Genomic DNA, 15,503 nt, shown 5'->3' with positions numbered 1-15,503 from the left:
TTAGGCAGTGGGAGGTCACAATATGGAAGACCTTAAAAGAAAAGATGGGTAGCAGGGGTATATGACTAGCTTGTTTTTGCAATTGAGTAGTAAGATAAAAATATCTTCTTGGGAGAAGTTATCTAAGAAATGGTAGACAGGATGAGATGGAAAACAATTGAAATAGGAGTCTGTTGCAGTAGTACAGGGATGAGTTAATGAGTGCCTGTATTAGGAGAATGGAAGAGGGAATAGAGAGAAAGGAATAACTGAGACACATTTTTACTGGAGTAAACTTGGTCATTAGTATATACTTTTAACATATTCAATGAGTGAATGAGGGATTGAGAAGGACTGAATATAGTGAATAAAGAAAAATAATATTATTGATAGAAGTTACTATTGATAGAAGATGGATAGATTTTTTAAAAATCTAGTTAAAGGGAGATAGTGAGTTCAGTTTGCACATAATGAATTTGAAGTGGTAATAACTGTGTAAGTAGAAGTGGTCTTATAATTAATTGAATATATGGTTCTGGGGCATAGCCATTTCAGGGCCAGAGATGTAGATTTAAGATGTATGTATATATGCGTATATATTTAAAGATACTTTCTGAGGGAGTTTCTAAGGGGAAAATTAGAAGATTAATACATGAGCCTTAGAAAACATCAGAGGAAATTATTTAACATTTGGGTTTTAGAAGGCCTTATTTAACCATTTGATTTTAACATATTTAGTTTGAGCAGTGTTTTTTCAAACCTGTTTTGAAACAACTAGTAACCTGTGCTTTGAAAAAACAGTTAAAAATAATTGTAAAAATTAGTATATTCTGATCTATTTCATCTGATTCTAAAACCAGGATATTCTGATTCATTGTAACTTTTTCTAGATTGCTGTGCTAAGGAGACAACAACGTATGATAAAAAATCGAGAATCTGCTTGTCAGTCTCGCAAGAAGAAGAAAGAATATATGCTAGGGTTAGAGGCGAGATTAAAGGCTGCCCTTTCAGAGAATGAGCAACTGAAGAAAGAAAATGGAACACTGAAGCGGCAGCTGGATGAGGTTGTGTCAGAGGTAAGTGTTAGTAATAGGGCTGGGTCGAGATGGGCTAAAGTATCCCCTGGATAAATAAATAGATAAACTTTTACATTTTAAATTAAATTGTGTAAACAATTGTGCTAGGAAAAGGAGGGTACAATCAGTCCTAAAACATTTGCAGTAAGGATAAAGCCTTTGAAGAGGACCCTTTGAATTGCACTCTCCAGTCTACATAGAAAAGTTGTCTCCTTTTCCTGGGTTTCTCTTCACTCATTGCCTTAACACCCTCTTTTCTGACTAAATGAATCACATTGAGGCTTCTAAATAGCCCTGCCATATTGTTCCTTTTAAAAAAGAAAGCAATATAAAATAAAAGTGTTTTTATTTTTTCTCAGTCCACCTAACAACTAATGTGATTTTTGCATTCTGTTACTATGCTGACTCCAAGAGGGTTAATCTCCTCAGTTCTATTCGGGAAATTTACTGTTTTCAGAATTTCTCACTGCAGTGCTGAACCATACAGATGCCTATCGATGGGACTTCTTACACTATTCTTTTTCTCTTGGCCCTGAGTACATGGGTATACTCCTGTATTTTACTGAAAACAATGATTTAAAAGGTTAGGGAGGCAAACTATAGAAGTGTCTCAAAATTCTTTGGGGATCCATAAAAATATAAAAATGTTGATTCTGGCCGGGCGCAGTGGCTCACGCCTGTAATTCCAGCACTTTGGGATGCTGAGGCGGGCATATCACGAGGTCAGGAGATCAAGGCCATCCTCGCCAACGTGGTGAAACCCCATCTCTACTAAAAATACAAAAGTTAGCTGGGTGTGGTAGCGCACACCTGTAATCCCAGCTACTTGGGAGGCTGAGGAAGCAGAATCGCTGGAACCCTGGAGGCGGAGATCGCCAGGAGCCGAGATGGCGCCACTGCACTCCAGCCTGGCGACAAAGTGACACTCCATCTCAAAAAAATATATATACAGATATATATTGAATTCTTTCCTCTTGGGTGAAGAGGCAATTGCAATGGAGTGGCTGCTGTGTTTTTTTTCTCTTCTGCTTCTCTCCTTTTCTCTCCCTGCTAGAAAAGGGAACTTGGAAGTCTCTGCTCTAGTCTTGAAAAGTATTATTTACACACCTTTGATTTTTTAAAAAAAAATAAGACAAGGTATTTATAAGACAAGGTATTTACGTAACTGGTAAAGAGGAAAATTCTAATCTTAAGTGTTGCTTTTTCTGAAATTGATGTGTAGTTTAATTGTATTTAATGTGGTCATTTCCTTTAGAACCAGAGGCTTAAAGTCCCTAGTCCAAAGCGAAGAGCTGTCTGTGTGATGATAGTATTGGCATTTATAATACTGAACTATGGACCTATGAGGTAAGTGAATAGATATTTGTTTTGGATACTAATGCTAAAAACTTAAATTCTCATTATTCTTTAGCTTTCATCATAAACTAGAGAAAAAATGATTTGTTTTTCAAGATGTGTAAAGAGTAATGAGACAGGAGCCATGCCTTCAAAGATCTCATGATCCAGCTGGGAGGAGAGACAAGTAGAAGGATGACTATGGTATAATGTGATGAACGTAATAATAGCAGGGTTAATGAGTCCTAACATAATACAGAGTACGAGTTCCTTGAGGTGAAGGTTCTTGTCGTATTGATGGGTACTCGATAAGTTTTTTGTTGAGTGACTGAGTTATAAGGGAGATACCTACGAAGGAAGCTGAACATTGAACTGTGATATCAGTTTGCCATGTGCAAAGTATGATAAGGGCATGCCAGGCAAAGGGAACAGCATGTTTAAAGGCACAGTTATGAAATGGTATGACATGATCATAAAAAAGTAAAAAGTTCAGTGTATCTTGTATATGTGGGGAGTCTGCATGAGGCTAGATGTATGACTAGAGGTATAGGTGCTGCTGTGTACAATGAGGCACCCCTAGATTTTAGGTGGAGGGTAACATAATCAGCTTTGCATATTAGGAAGAGGATTTTGAGGGTTGTATTGAGTATAGACTGGAGTGAGGAGACACTATTGGCAGAGAAAGCATTAGAAGACTATTGAGGTATTTCAGGTAATAAATGAGAGTCTGAACTTATACTATGGTTATAAAAAGGATGGGCAATCTTAGGGTACCTCTCTTATGTAGATTTTGTGGGATTTGTTAACTGGTATAATGTGGGACATGAGGAAGAAAAGAGGGAAGTTAAGGATAATTCAAAAATTTCTATCTTGAGGGACTGAATGGTGGTGCTGTCATCTGAGGAAGCAAACATAGACAGACAGACAGTTTTATGAAGAAAGACAATAGTTTTTAAGTATAGTAAGTTTGTGGCACTGACTAGATATTGAGAATTAACATTATAAATAGGTAGATAGACTGACAGACAGATAATGTTAGTGGAGTAGATGGGATTATCCAAGGAGAACAAGTAGAGGAAGGAAAGTAAGAAGAATCTGCGGGACACCAGTATGAATAGTAGATAGCCTTGGGAAAAGAAATTAGGGAATCACAGCAAATTAGGGGAAGAACTGAAAGAAAGTAGCTTTTTGAAGCCAAAGTAAAAAGAGTTTCAAGCAGGTCTTGGGCAGTGGTATCACATGCTGCTGAGAGCTTGGGAGACACAGAAAGCTGAATTTGGCAATTATCAGATCACTTGTAATCTTGGAAAGCAGATTTAGTAGGATTAGGCATGAAGAAGTCTATAGTAAAATTGGTTGAGAATTGAAAGGAGTTAAAGTTGAATATTTTTTTAGAAAAACATTTTGTTATGAAGATTTTCAAATATACAGGAAATTTGAGAAAATAATATAATCAACCCCCTGCTCTCATGACATTTGTAATCTAATATAGGTGACATATACTAATCAAAATGATTACACAAATAAATGCAAAATTGTAACATAAGGTGCCATGAAGGAATGGTACATGATATCATAAGCCCATATAATAGGGTCACTTGACCTAGTTAGGGAAGTAAGGCAAGGTTTCTCTGAGAAAGAAGTGATTGACTTAAGATCTAAAAGAAGATTAGGAATTATTTAGGTAAGATACAGGAAGAACATTTCATATAGAATATATAAACATCTATACCCACATTCGTGTTGTGTCTTTGTGTTTATATGTATTTAGTTTAAAAATTTTGGTTTTACGTGAAAGAATTATATACAAATTGTGCTTTCTTTAAAATATGTGAATACGTTATTCTCTTTTAATACTACATAGTTTTTTGGTAGTGTAAATGTGCCATTATTTAGCAGTTCTCAAACTTTAGGTCTTGGGAACCCCTTTGTAGCTTTAAAAGTTACCAAGGATCCCAAATAATTTTTGATTTTGTGGTTTATGTATACTGGCATTTATTATGTGAGAAATTAAAACTTTAAAAATAAAATTAGAAAATTTTTCGTTTAAAAATAATGAACCATAAACCATTACTTTACGTGTTAACATAAATAACATGTTAATGAAGAATAAGTATATCTCCCAAACCTCCAAAAATTTAGTGAGATACAGAAGAGTGGTAGTACTTTATAGTTTTGTAAAATTCTTTTTTCTGGGGGGGAGGGAACTCAAATACATCAGTTTTAGTTTTTCTCTAAATACACGTTTATTTGCTACTAAAAATTGAAATAGCATATTGAAATCTCCTCTTATTACAATCCAAAATTTTGAAAACCAGAAAACCAAATTAATTATTATTATGCTCTAGCCAGACTACCCAGTATTTTCTTTACATTCTTTCCCCACAGGTTACTTTCCTTTAAATTCTTAATGTTGGATTTTATCTCACTGACTTCAGGTTTCTAAAACACATGGGGATACTTGAGACCTATTGTTGCTTCTTTAGGTCAAATCAATAGTTTCGTAAAAATCTTTGATGTCCGACTTAACAGAATCTGGCAGAATTCTCTTACCTGTTTTTTCATGTAATCTGTTATATTGTTGGGTTGAAATAAATGAAGAAAATTTAGACTCACATAGGTATGTAGTTGGAAAAGGGAGAACTTTGCTGACTTTGAAAGACTTTTAGGATGCCCAGAGTTCCTTGGACTGCTTAAAACCCCAGTGCACATTTGCACAACTGCTGCTGTAATTTATTTAACCATCTGTTGATAGGCAGCTAGGGTATTTCCAGTTATTTATTGATATGTGTGCATAAAATGTATTTCCATATATCTATGTGTCTGTATGTGTATGATAGAATCTAGACTAGAACTAGAGGTTACGATTATCTGAAATTGTGATAGATTTTGCCAAACTGCCTTCCAAAAAGACTGTATCTGTTTACATTCCCACTAGCAGGAGAGAGGAGTATCCATTTTCTCATGTTTCCTAACATTGGATATTGTGTTTTTAAAATATTTGCCTATCTTGTGGATCAAAAATGTTATTGTTAGCCTGTCACATTGGCCTGTGTGCTCTTCCTCAAACACTCTAAGCCTGCTAGCACTTCATGGTCTTCACTTTTATTCCCACTGCCGGCAATGCCCTTCCCTCAGAGATTCTTTCTGTCAGGTGTTAAGCTCAAATACCATGTACCCCCGAACTTAAAAGTTAAAAAAAAGTGATTAAAAAACATTAATTTTTTTTGGTCAAAAAAAAAAAAAATGCTCAAATGCCACCCCAGTGAGGCTTTCTTGGACTACCTTTTCTAAATGTCCATCCCAGCTCCTGCCATTGCATTCCCAATCCTTTTTCTTTCTTTACTTTTCTACATAGCACCTCTGACCTTCAAGTATGCTATGTAACTTATTTATTTTATTTTCTTTCTTTCCCTGCAGGTATTTTTATCTCTTTTGTTTTCCAGTGCTTAGAACAGTGCCTGGCACATAGTAGTTACTCAATAAATACCTGCAGTATGAATGAATGAATATCTCCCTCACCCAATTAGTAGGAATTATATTTGTTCATAAACTATTTCTCAAAAAAACTGTGTGTTCTATTAGTTCCTCATTTCTTATCTGAGGCCATATGTGGTACTTGTTTATTTAGTCAGACATACAGCAAATATTTATAGAGCACTTAACGTTTGCCAGGTACTGAGCAAGGAATCAAGGATGCAAATATGAATAAAAGTACAGTCTAGTAAGAGAATCAGATATGTAAACAATTGTGCGAGAAAGAATTATATGGATGTCATATGAATATATAGGCATGAATACAAGGAAAAACTTTTTGTTTATACACTTCTGAGACCAGATATGTGGATTTTCTACACTGAGCAATTCTCCAATTCTCTGGACACCAACTGGATGTCCTACAATTTAACTAAATTCTTTTTTAAATTTTAATTTTAAAATATTTTTTATTGAGACAAGGTCTTGCTCTGTTGCCTGGGCTGGAGTGCAGTGGTGTGATCGTAGCTCACTGCAGCCTCCATCTTCCAGGCTTAAGCAATCCCCCCAACCTCAGCCTCCTAAGTAGCTGGGACTACAGGTGCACCTCACCACACCTGACAAAGTTGCTCAGGCTGGTCTCGAACTCCTAAGTTCAAATGATTCTCCTTCGTTGGCTTCCAAAGTGCTGATGTTACAGGTGTGAGCCATTATGTCTGGCGAATTTTACTCAATTCTGACACTAACTACCTGGAGTTAGCACAGGCTCCTCCAGTTTAAGGGCTTAGTCCCTAAAGACTGCCCCCGACTTCAGTCCCCAGTTGCAAGTCCCAGGATGTGACCTGTAACTTCTGACCAAATGGCTGTAAGTTGAGGGTTCCCACAATCCCCTCTTGAGGTTTGATAATTTTCTAGAATAGCTCACAGAACTCAGGAAAACTCTCTTATTTACTATTACTGGTTTGTTATAAATGATATATGGGGCAAGCTAAATGGGAGAGACTCATAGGGTAAGGCATAGGGGAGGAGTGCAGCGCTTTCATGACATCTCCAGGTGCACCACCCTCCTAGTACCTCCTTGTGTTTGCTAACCTGGAAGCTCTCCAAATCCCATTGTTTAGGGGTTTTTATGGAGCTTCATTAGGTAGGCGTGATTGATTAAACCATTGGCCATTCATACTCGGAGGTTGAGGGATGGAGCTGAAAATCCCAACCCACTAATTATGTGGTTGGTTTCTCTGGCAGTCAGCCTCCATCATCCAAGAGTCACCTCATTAGCATAAACTCAGGTCCAGCTGGAAGGGGCTTATTATGGATAACAAAAGATACTCTTCTTACCCCTGTCACTCAGGAAATTCCAAGGGTTTTAGAAGCTCTGTGAAAGGAACCAGAATAAAAACCAAATGTATTATTTCTTATTGTATCACAAATTCACAGGCATATTCTTGAGGGAATATAGAAGTAACCAGTAACGCTGCTAGTGGCAATCATGGGAGGCTTTATGCCATAGTACTCAATGAAGAAATAAAGAGTATTAGATTATGCTACAGGAAGTGACAGTGGGGTTGTGGGGACATCTCATTGTAGAAGCCCTCATGAATCAATAGAATTTTAGGAAAGGAAGGACTGGAACAAAAAAATTTTTTTGAGTGCCCGTGCCCACCAGACAAAAAAATTTTTTAAATGAATTAATGATCTTCACAGCTGCTGAAGTAATGGGGGCAGGTGGGGATGGATCTCATTTCTATGGTAGATTGATTGATGATGAAAGGAAGAGATGATGGTCCCTATTTTATCAAGAAGTGGTTTGTGTTCAAAAAGGAATTAGACAGTAGAAAAGGGGGATAAAAATTGGAGAAAGTTTAAATATTTGAAAATCTCGAGGATCAATCAGTTAAGATCTGTATCTTTCTCTGTGTGAGACTTTAGTAACAGCCAGCCAAGAAGTAGTGGGAATATTAGGAACTATTGAAATTAAAAAAACATGTTAAAAGGCTTAAGTTGAAGAAAAACATCAAGGAAAAAAGCTGGAAGAAATGAGGAAATATAGAAAAGTATCTTAACAAGTCAGAGTATCTTTAGACACCAACAAGGAAATAGGGAGGAAAATGGCTGTGAAATTCATAAAAACCAAGAACTATTTCTTATAGACAAAATTTGGCATGAACAGTGAAATATTAAAGCCCAGAGAGCAACAGTGATTTGAAAGACTGAAACTTGTCCCTGAATCCAATATTGGGAATTGAGATGTTTCATTATTTGTGTTATTCAAAAGCATTTCTTGATTGGCCTCTTTGTTTTCAGTCTTTTTACTGCAAGACTGTGATCTTCTCTGGTCTGGGAGTCTGCCAGAGGAGCAGGAACTTCTCACTTGAACCTTGTTACTACCTGGAAGATATCTATTGAACAAGTGTCACATCTATAGTCTGGTGTATCTAGAGACCTTAAGCATGCATTATTATGTTTTAACTGGAAACTGCATAGGCTTAAAAAGAAAACAGATTGTGAGCTGTATCTGAACTTTTCTTAAGTACCACAAAATTAAGTTTGTCAGACAAATAGACATTTGAATCAGATTCCCGAAGTGTTTTAAATTTAGGAACCTAAACTCTTTTAGAACAGATCACATTACCAAGTAAAGTGATTAATGTGGTTTCAGATGTTCAATGTAGAATTGAATGTTTGTGCCTTATTGGTATGGGCCAAATGAAAAAAATGTAAAACACACAAGTTTGCCAAATATTGGTATGCCTTAAACATTTCCTGAAGGCATTTGGTGATGAAATATAAATATATCTTTACATATAAAGTAAGAGAGTTTTGTCAAAGGTAATGTGCAGCAAAACTGACTAGTTTGAAGAGGTTTGGGTTACTGAATAGGCATCACACAGAAAAAGAAAATAAACTAAATGGACTTATGAGGGTTAATTTTTCTGACCTTATTGATATTTTGTGGATGGTAAAGAAGCCATCTAGCTGTTTCTGGCATAGGATTCAAGGAGCTGGCCTACTCTGGGTGGTCTATAAAAATAGTAACTCTAGGCAGCAGGGAATGGCTAAGCTGGACAGATGTGAATTGGTTAAAAAGAAAACCCACTTCTTATTACTCATTGGGGTTAATTCTATGATTTTTCATCATATTTTATTGTTGAAAAACCTAAAATTTAACCCAGCTTTTTTTTTTTTTTTAAATTATCACTACAGACTCTGCCTTTTCTACTATACTGTAAAGTGTTACTTTTTTTTTTTTTTTTTTTTTTTTTTTCCTACCTTAAGGTTAAGGAACCTTAACTTTTTATTTTGGCAATATGGTGGGCTAAAGATACAGAGAAACTCATTGCAGTTTAGCACACTAGAAAATGATGGATTAAAAAATAAATCAAAACTTTTATTTACTGGCTCAACTGGAGACAAAGTAAGGGCTTCTCAGAGGCCAGAAATAATAAAAGATAAGATGAATCTATAATGGTAAGCTAGCATTGGAAGTGGTGCTTGTTCTGGATATAGTTCCTGATCCTTGTGGCCTAGTGTCTGGGGATGGGAAAGAAAGCTCTGGACCCAAGTGAGGTGGGAAGTTACAACTGAGGCCCCCCTTTTCCTCTACCCAAATAAAGCCAGAACTTCCAAAGAATGACACTCTTGGTTGCCAAAAGAGGGGAACAAAAGTTGCCATACCCCACAGGGAGACTGTTATTAAGTACCTATATTGGTTTTGGCTTTAGTTAGTGTGGAAACAAATGAAAAGTCTTTCCTGATAATTGTTTAAGCCCCTAACTAATCAGGTTAGAGCCTAAATTTATACTAGTAGTGTGATCCCCCTAAAATCAAGCCAAAAATGCAGTTTAGTTGGGCTTATGTTGGTGGTACCTGTAGGTACCTGAAGGAATCAAATGCAGAGTCTTAGAAGAGACACTTTAAAAAAGAAAGTGTCCATCCTAGAAACATTTCCACAGATAGAGAGCCAGTTAAACATGACCACACGTCTGCTTCTTCCCCTCAAAAGTCATTCAACACACCAGGAAACCATGCCACCATGAGTAAGAGTTAGAAAAAATAAACTACAGAATCACACTCTGAAAGACTATAGATATTTGAATTATCAGATAGAGAATATAGAATATATTAAATAAAAGAGGGAATTAAAGTTTGGTAAAGGAACAAAAGACTACCAGAATTGGCCAGAACATTTTGAAAAAAAAATCTGGAAATAATTTAAGTTAAAATTATAAAAACAATGACGAGGTTAAGACAGCAAAATAGGTATACTTGAAGAAAGAAATAGTGAATGGGATGATGGATCTGAAGAAATTATATAGAATGTAACACAGGGAGACAGAGAGGTAGAAAGTGTGAGAGATACTGGACGAGAGGTTATGCCACCATACAAGGTTATGCCACCATACGTAAGTAATAAAGTAACATTCCCAGTCATGAGACATATTGACATCTGCAGCTCCTGATGGGATGCACTGAGAAGGGCACAGTATCACTTCTATGATATTCTTGTCCCTAAAAATGTATAACCTGAATTGTCTTTAATTTTATATTTTATTTTTATTTTTAGAGACAGGATCTTGCTCTGTTTCCCAGGCTGGAGTGCAGCAGCATGATCATAGCTCACTGCAGTCTTGAACTCCTAGGCTCAAGCCTCCTGAGTAGTTAGTACTCTGGGTACACGCCACCACACCTGGCTCATTTTAAAACATTTTTTTGAAGAGATGACATCTTGCTATGTTGCCCAGGCTGGTCTCAAATTTCTGGGCTCAAGTGATGCTCCTGCCTCAGCCTCCCTAAGTGTTGGGATTACAGATGTGAGCCAGCGTGCCCAGCTCTTCTCTGGAATCTTAAAAATATTGCTAACTGAGCCCTACCCAAGACCTATGGAGTCTGATAGGATAGGCCAAAGGCATTTGTTTGTAAACAAAACATTTTTCCCAGGTGATTCTGAAGTATGTCTAGGGTTGAAAACTGTTGTGTATAGTTTTGTATTTCTTTCTTCTTATACATTGTTGTGTATAGTTTTGTATTGCTTTCTTCCTATACATTAGCCACTATGGAAATTGTAAAAGCACTTATTCATTAGATTGTAGGATAATGTATATAAGGGAAGTTTTTATTAAAATGTCTCTAGACAGACACCTCTGTATGGATAGGTTTGTCTTATATACTTGAGGAAATTTGTGGACCTCTGTTTTGGACAGAGTAGGAGCCACAGCATAATCTGTGAGGGGAACTTCTTCCTGGCACATAGGATTGCAGATTATAGATTCCTTTGTTATGTTTTCCCCTTTCTATTTTAAAGGTCATGATAGTCATCCTCCTTTACTGCAAATCATAAATGAACATACTAAGGAGGTTTTAAATATGTTTTAGTTAGGTCTTAAAAAATTAACAAATGTTTGGAATTGACAGTGCTTTTACCCTGTTTTTGTACTGCGTTAGTGCTGTGCCCTCACTAGGTCTGGAATCTTTATAGTTTGAGACATCAGACTTGGATGAGGAAGGGTAAATCATGCTACTAGAGGGCTAGTTACTCTGTGGTTTTCTTATGAGACTGCGCTTTACGGAAGAGGTAACCATGGAGCATATGGCATTGAGTTTGAGTCATCTGGAACTGGTTAGAAGTAAAATGTTTCTATTCCATCTTTCTCTCAGTTTGTCAGCTTTTCATTATTTTATAGGAAGAATTCTAGCTTCTTATCCTGAGATGAGCTTGTCCCCAAATCTGGTTCCAATTTTTGTTGTTGTTGTTGAGCACATTTCGCCATATGATATCACTATTGGCTATAGGTTAAAAGTTACTGTGTAACTTAAACGTCAGAATTCAAACCACCGAGTATATACGGTTTTGTTTAGCCAGATTTTTAAATGAAATCTAATTTGAGTTTTTGGCTAAAAATACTTTCCACATTTATCAAAGTGACACATGAACTGAAGAAATACAATGTATCTAAGGACCAGGTGCTATTGAATCTGGAATTGCAGGAGGGTAACAGAGCCAAAGGCAGTCCTTTCCCCAAATAGTCTAACATATTCATGTTTGTCAAAAATGTGTCTGCACAAAGTAATTGGTTCTCTTTTCGCTGTAGATTTCATCCTTTGTTGAAAAAGATGTCTTAGAGCCTATCAAGTGCGGAGCTGGGTTTTGAGGGCATGGAAAATTCTGCTGATGCTTTTCTCTAGTTTTGGCTTTCATGTGAGTTGTACATAGGGAGGCTTATAAGGAGCATCCCAGTGGCTTTATCATGTATCACTTGGCTACTTTTTCCCCACGCTTCCTTGTTATAGTGAAGGGAAAGGCAGTTGAAACCAGAAACTTAAATCCCTTGCCAACTTAAGAGAGAAAAGGAGATAAAGTGGTAACTTCTGCTTTCTACCTAGTGAGAAGAGGTCAGTGAGAAACTAGGCCGGGTTAGAAAACTGCTCTCAGAGTTTAAGTTGAGTACTTCGATATGTTCTTCAGACCATACATCTTAGTTAACATAAAACAAGGACTAGTGGATAGTTTGTTGAAATAGCCTTCTCAACCACCATTTTCAGTACTTAATATAGCTAGGTGGAATCATGCTGTGTAAGCACTGCAGAACATAAATAATAAAGGAAATAAACACCTTAATTTTGTAATAAGTGAAGGTCTAGGCTAATATTAAGGTAGTATAGGATACCTTTGAAACCTTTGAATGTACAGAAGTACATATGTTAATTATTATATATTGCTTAGATTTCTAGGCAGTTTGCCATTCATGTCTCTTTTTGTGTCCAGATTGAGCTGTTTTGTCACTTCAGTAAGCATTTGAAACATACATTTTAAGTGTCATTCTACAAATGGTTCTTAATTGATTTATGACTAATGTCAGTATGAACTGTAGGTGTGTGCCGTGCCTTTGGACTTTTTGGTGTCTGTGTGTTCTGAACATAAATTGGCATTAGTATGTTATGCACACAGTCAGTTTATTACAATCCATGGCCTCTGAGGAGCCAGAATTAGGGAATGTACAGATGATCTATCTACCTTATATTATTTTCTGTCTCAGCCCTTTCCCGGAATTCTCAATAAAGCAGATTTCTCGATTACTTGCTTTTATTTTTCCCTTCTCCCCTTTTTTTTTTTTGGTAAATTAGACAATAAGAGACAAATGGAAATAAGGCAGCTGGAAGAAAAGAGGATGAAAACAGGTGAAGATTCTTAGTTTTGGAATAAGCTAGGTTGGCTGTATGTTGATACCATGTGTGCTTGAGTAGTAAAAGTAGCTAGTTTTCTCTGCGTGTTGTATTAAGCCATTATTTGTCAAACACTAATTACTTTTTATGCACTAAATACTAATCCAAGTATTCTATTTGATATGTGGATTAATTCATTTGTTTCTCTTGATGTCATGAGGTAGGTATTACTATCCCCACTTTACAGATGAGGAAACCGAAGACACAGCTAATATGTGGCAGAGATCAGAATCACAATCTGCCTGTGGAGCCTTGGCTTAATCACTGACAGAGCAACAGCCACTCAGGCAGAGAAAAAGAAGTTGGCATTTACAGTTAGAGGAGTTAGGACTCTAGTAACTCTGCCCATTCCCTTAAAGCTTAGGATTGGCTGTGATAGGGGAAAGTAGTTTATGAGTTGACTGGATTGATGGAAGTATAACAGAAAAGAGAGATTGTATTCAAATTTGCAGCCATATTTTTTGACATTTAGAATAATCAGAGGATACCTTTCTGTAGTGAGAAATATACAAAGAGTTGTTCACACACACACCTTTTATATTAAACACTGACTTGGTGATGTCAGCAATCTAATTCCTATAGAGTATCAGTTATCTAATACTGTGGAACAAACCATCCCAGAACCTAAAAGCTTAAGACAACAACAGTTATTATTTTGGTTAAAAAATCTGCAAATTGGGCAGCATTCAGGACAGACAGTTCTTTGCGGAGTGTTAACTGGGGTGGCTTAGGTTGGAGGACCCACTTTCAGATTGGCTCATTCACATGGCCAGTAAGTTGGTGACAGCTTTCAGCTGGGACCTGAGCCTGGGATGTGGGCCAGGGTTCTTGGTTTTTCTTCATTTGGACCTCTCCACAGCTGCTTGGGTTTCCTCACTGTTTAGTGGCTCGGTTCCAAGAATAAGCATCATCTATTAGAATAGTGCTTGCTTTATAATTGCTTACTGAATGAATGAAAGAATCTCAGGTTGTTTTCTTGCTCATGTTGGCCCATTTGGCAAATAGCCACTGTAAAGTGCAGGTTTCTTCCCAGAGCACGGTAATCCCTGGCTCTGAGAACTGCTATTTAGAGGGTTCTTTTATCTTGACTTGAAGGTCTGTTTCTTCATTTAACCACATTTATGTTTCTAATAAATTACCCCCAGTTACTACTAGGCTGCAAAAATCATCTCTGAACCATTCAATAAACAGAGAAAAGAAAACCTTTTTAAAATTTGGAAACTACCTTGAAAACTCCCCATTTTTTCTCCTTTTTAGCCTCAGTTGCATTGATAATTAACAATGTTCCGTTCCTGGATCTGGAAATGGTGTAATAGTGACTTCACCACCTGCCATTCTTGAGTTGTGGGTTAGTTTCCCTAAAATGTAGATCTTGACAAGAGGCAGATGGTGCATAAAGTTTCTTTGTTTATTTTTTGAAAAAGGAATACCTCCTATGAACGAGGAGCTGGAACACCCCTTAGCTTAGATTCTAGCGAGAAGAGAGACAATAAACATAAGTAAAATGAGAAAATTATAAATTTTTTGAACAAAGGGTTAAAGTATAGTAGGGTAAATGGTTTTACACGTGGAAGGGTGGTTGTTGGGACTGTAGTTTTATTTACTTATTTTTAATTTTTTTGAGACAAGGTCTTGCCCTGTTCCCCAGGCTGAAGTGCAGCAATGCAATCACGGCTCTCTCAGCCTTGACCTCCTGAGCTCAAGCGATTGTCCCACCTCAGCCTCCTGAGGAGCTGGGACCACAAGCACACTCCTCCACACTCAGCTAATTATATTATTATTATTATTATTATTGTAGAGATGAGGTTTCACCGTGTTGCCCAGGCTGGTCTCAAACTCCTGGGCTGAAGCAGTCTGCCCACCTTGGCCTCACAAAGTGCTGGGATTACAGGTGTGAGTCACTGTTCCCTCCCAGGACTGTAGTTTTAAATGGTGATCACTGTAAGGCAGGTGTTTGAGCCGAGGCTTAAAGGAGAGGAAAGGGTTAGCCATATGGATATCTGGGGAAGAAGAACATTCCTGTGAGAGGAAACAGCCATTGCAGGGATCCTGGGGTGGAAGTGTGTCTTGCATGTTCAAGGAAAAGCAAGGTGGTCAGTGTGGCTTTGCTAAAACGAGAGTAGTAGGAGATGATGTCAGAGAGGCAAGATACAGGGAGGGGTCAATTGAGGTAAGACTTCTGTCATTTTAAAGATTTGGGCTTTTACCATGATAGAAATGGGAAGCCATCAGAAGGTTTTGAGCAGAGGTGACATAATAATCTGACCTAGATTTTAAAAGATCACTTTAGTTACTATGTTGCCACTAGCCTGAACCTGGTAGGCAGGAAGACAAGTGTCCTGCTCTGTGTCATCTTTGGGCTTTATAAACCATGTTCCCGTCTATTGCCTCATTTGAATCTCCGGAAAACCTTGTGAA

General features: G+C 37.2%; 1 protein-coding gene across 8 annotated transcripts in view; it reads left to right on the top strand.

The window, feature by feature from the left end:
* ATF6 (activating transcription factor 6) overlaps positions 1-15,503 on the top strand; it is a 196,729-nt gene that overhangs the window by 53,104 nt on the left and 128,122 nt on the right. For all 8 annotated transcript variants that reach the window (XM_028826690.2, XM_015114031.3, XM_077939534.1 and 5 more), the window contains 2 exons: positions 870-1,055; positions 2,311-2,402. In XM_028826690.2, coding sequence (XP_028682523.1) covers positions 870-1,055; positions 2,311-2,402 — 278 coding nt within the window. The remainder of the gene's footprint in view (positions 1-869; positions 1,056-2,310; positions 2,403-15,503) is intronic.

The sequence above is a fragment of the Macaca mulatta genome, chromosome 1 (genome assembly GCF_049350105.2).
Source record: "Macaca mulatta isolate MMU2019108-1 chromosome 1, T2T-MMU8v2.0, whole genome shotgun sequence".
NCBI classification, from domain to species: domain Eukaryota; kingdom Metazoa; phylum Chordata; class Mammalia; order Primates; family Cercopithecidae; genus Macaca; species Macaca mulatta.
Note: the sequence above shows the minus strand (reverse complement) of the source record. Positions and strands in the feature narration are given on the sequence as shown.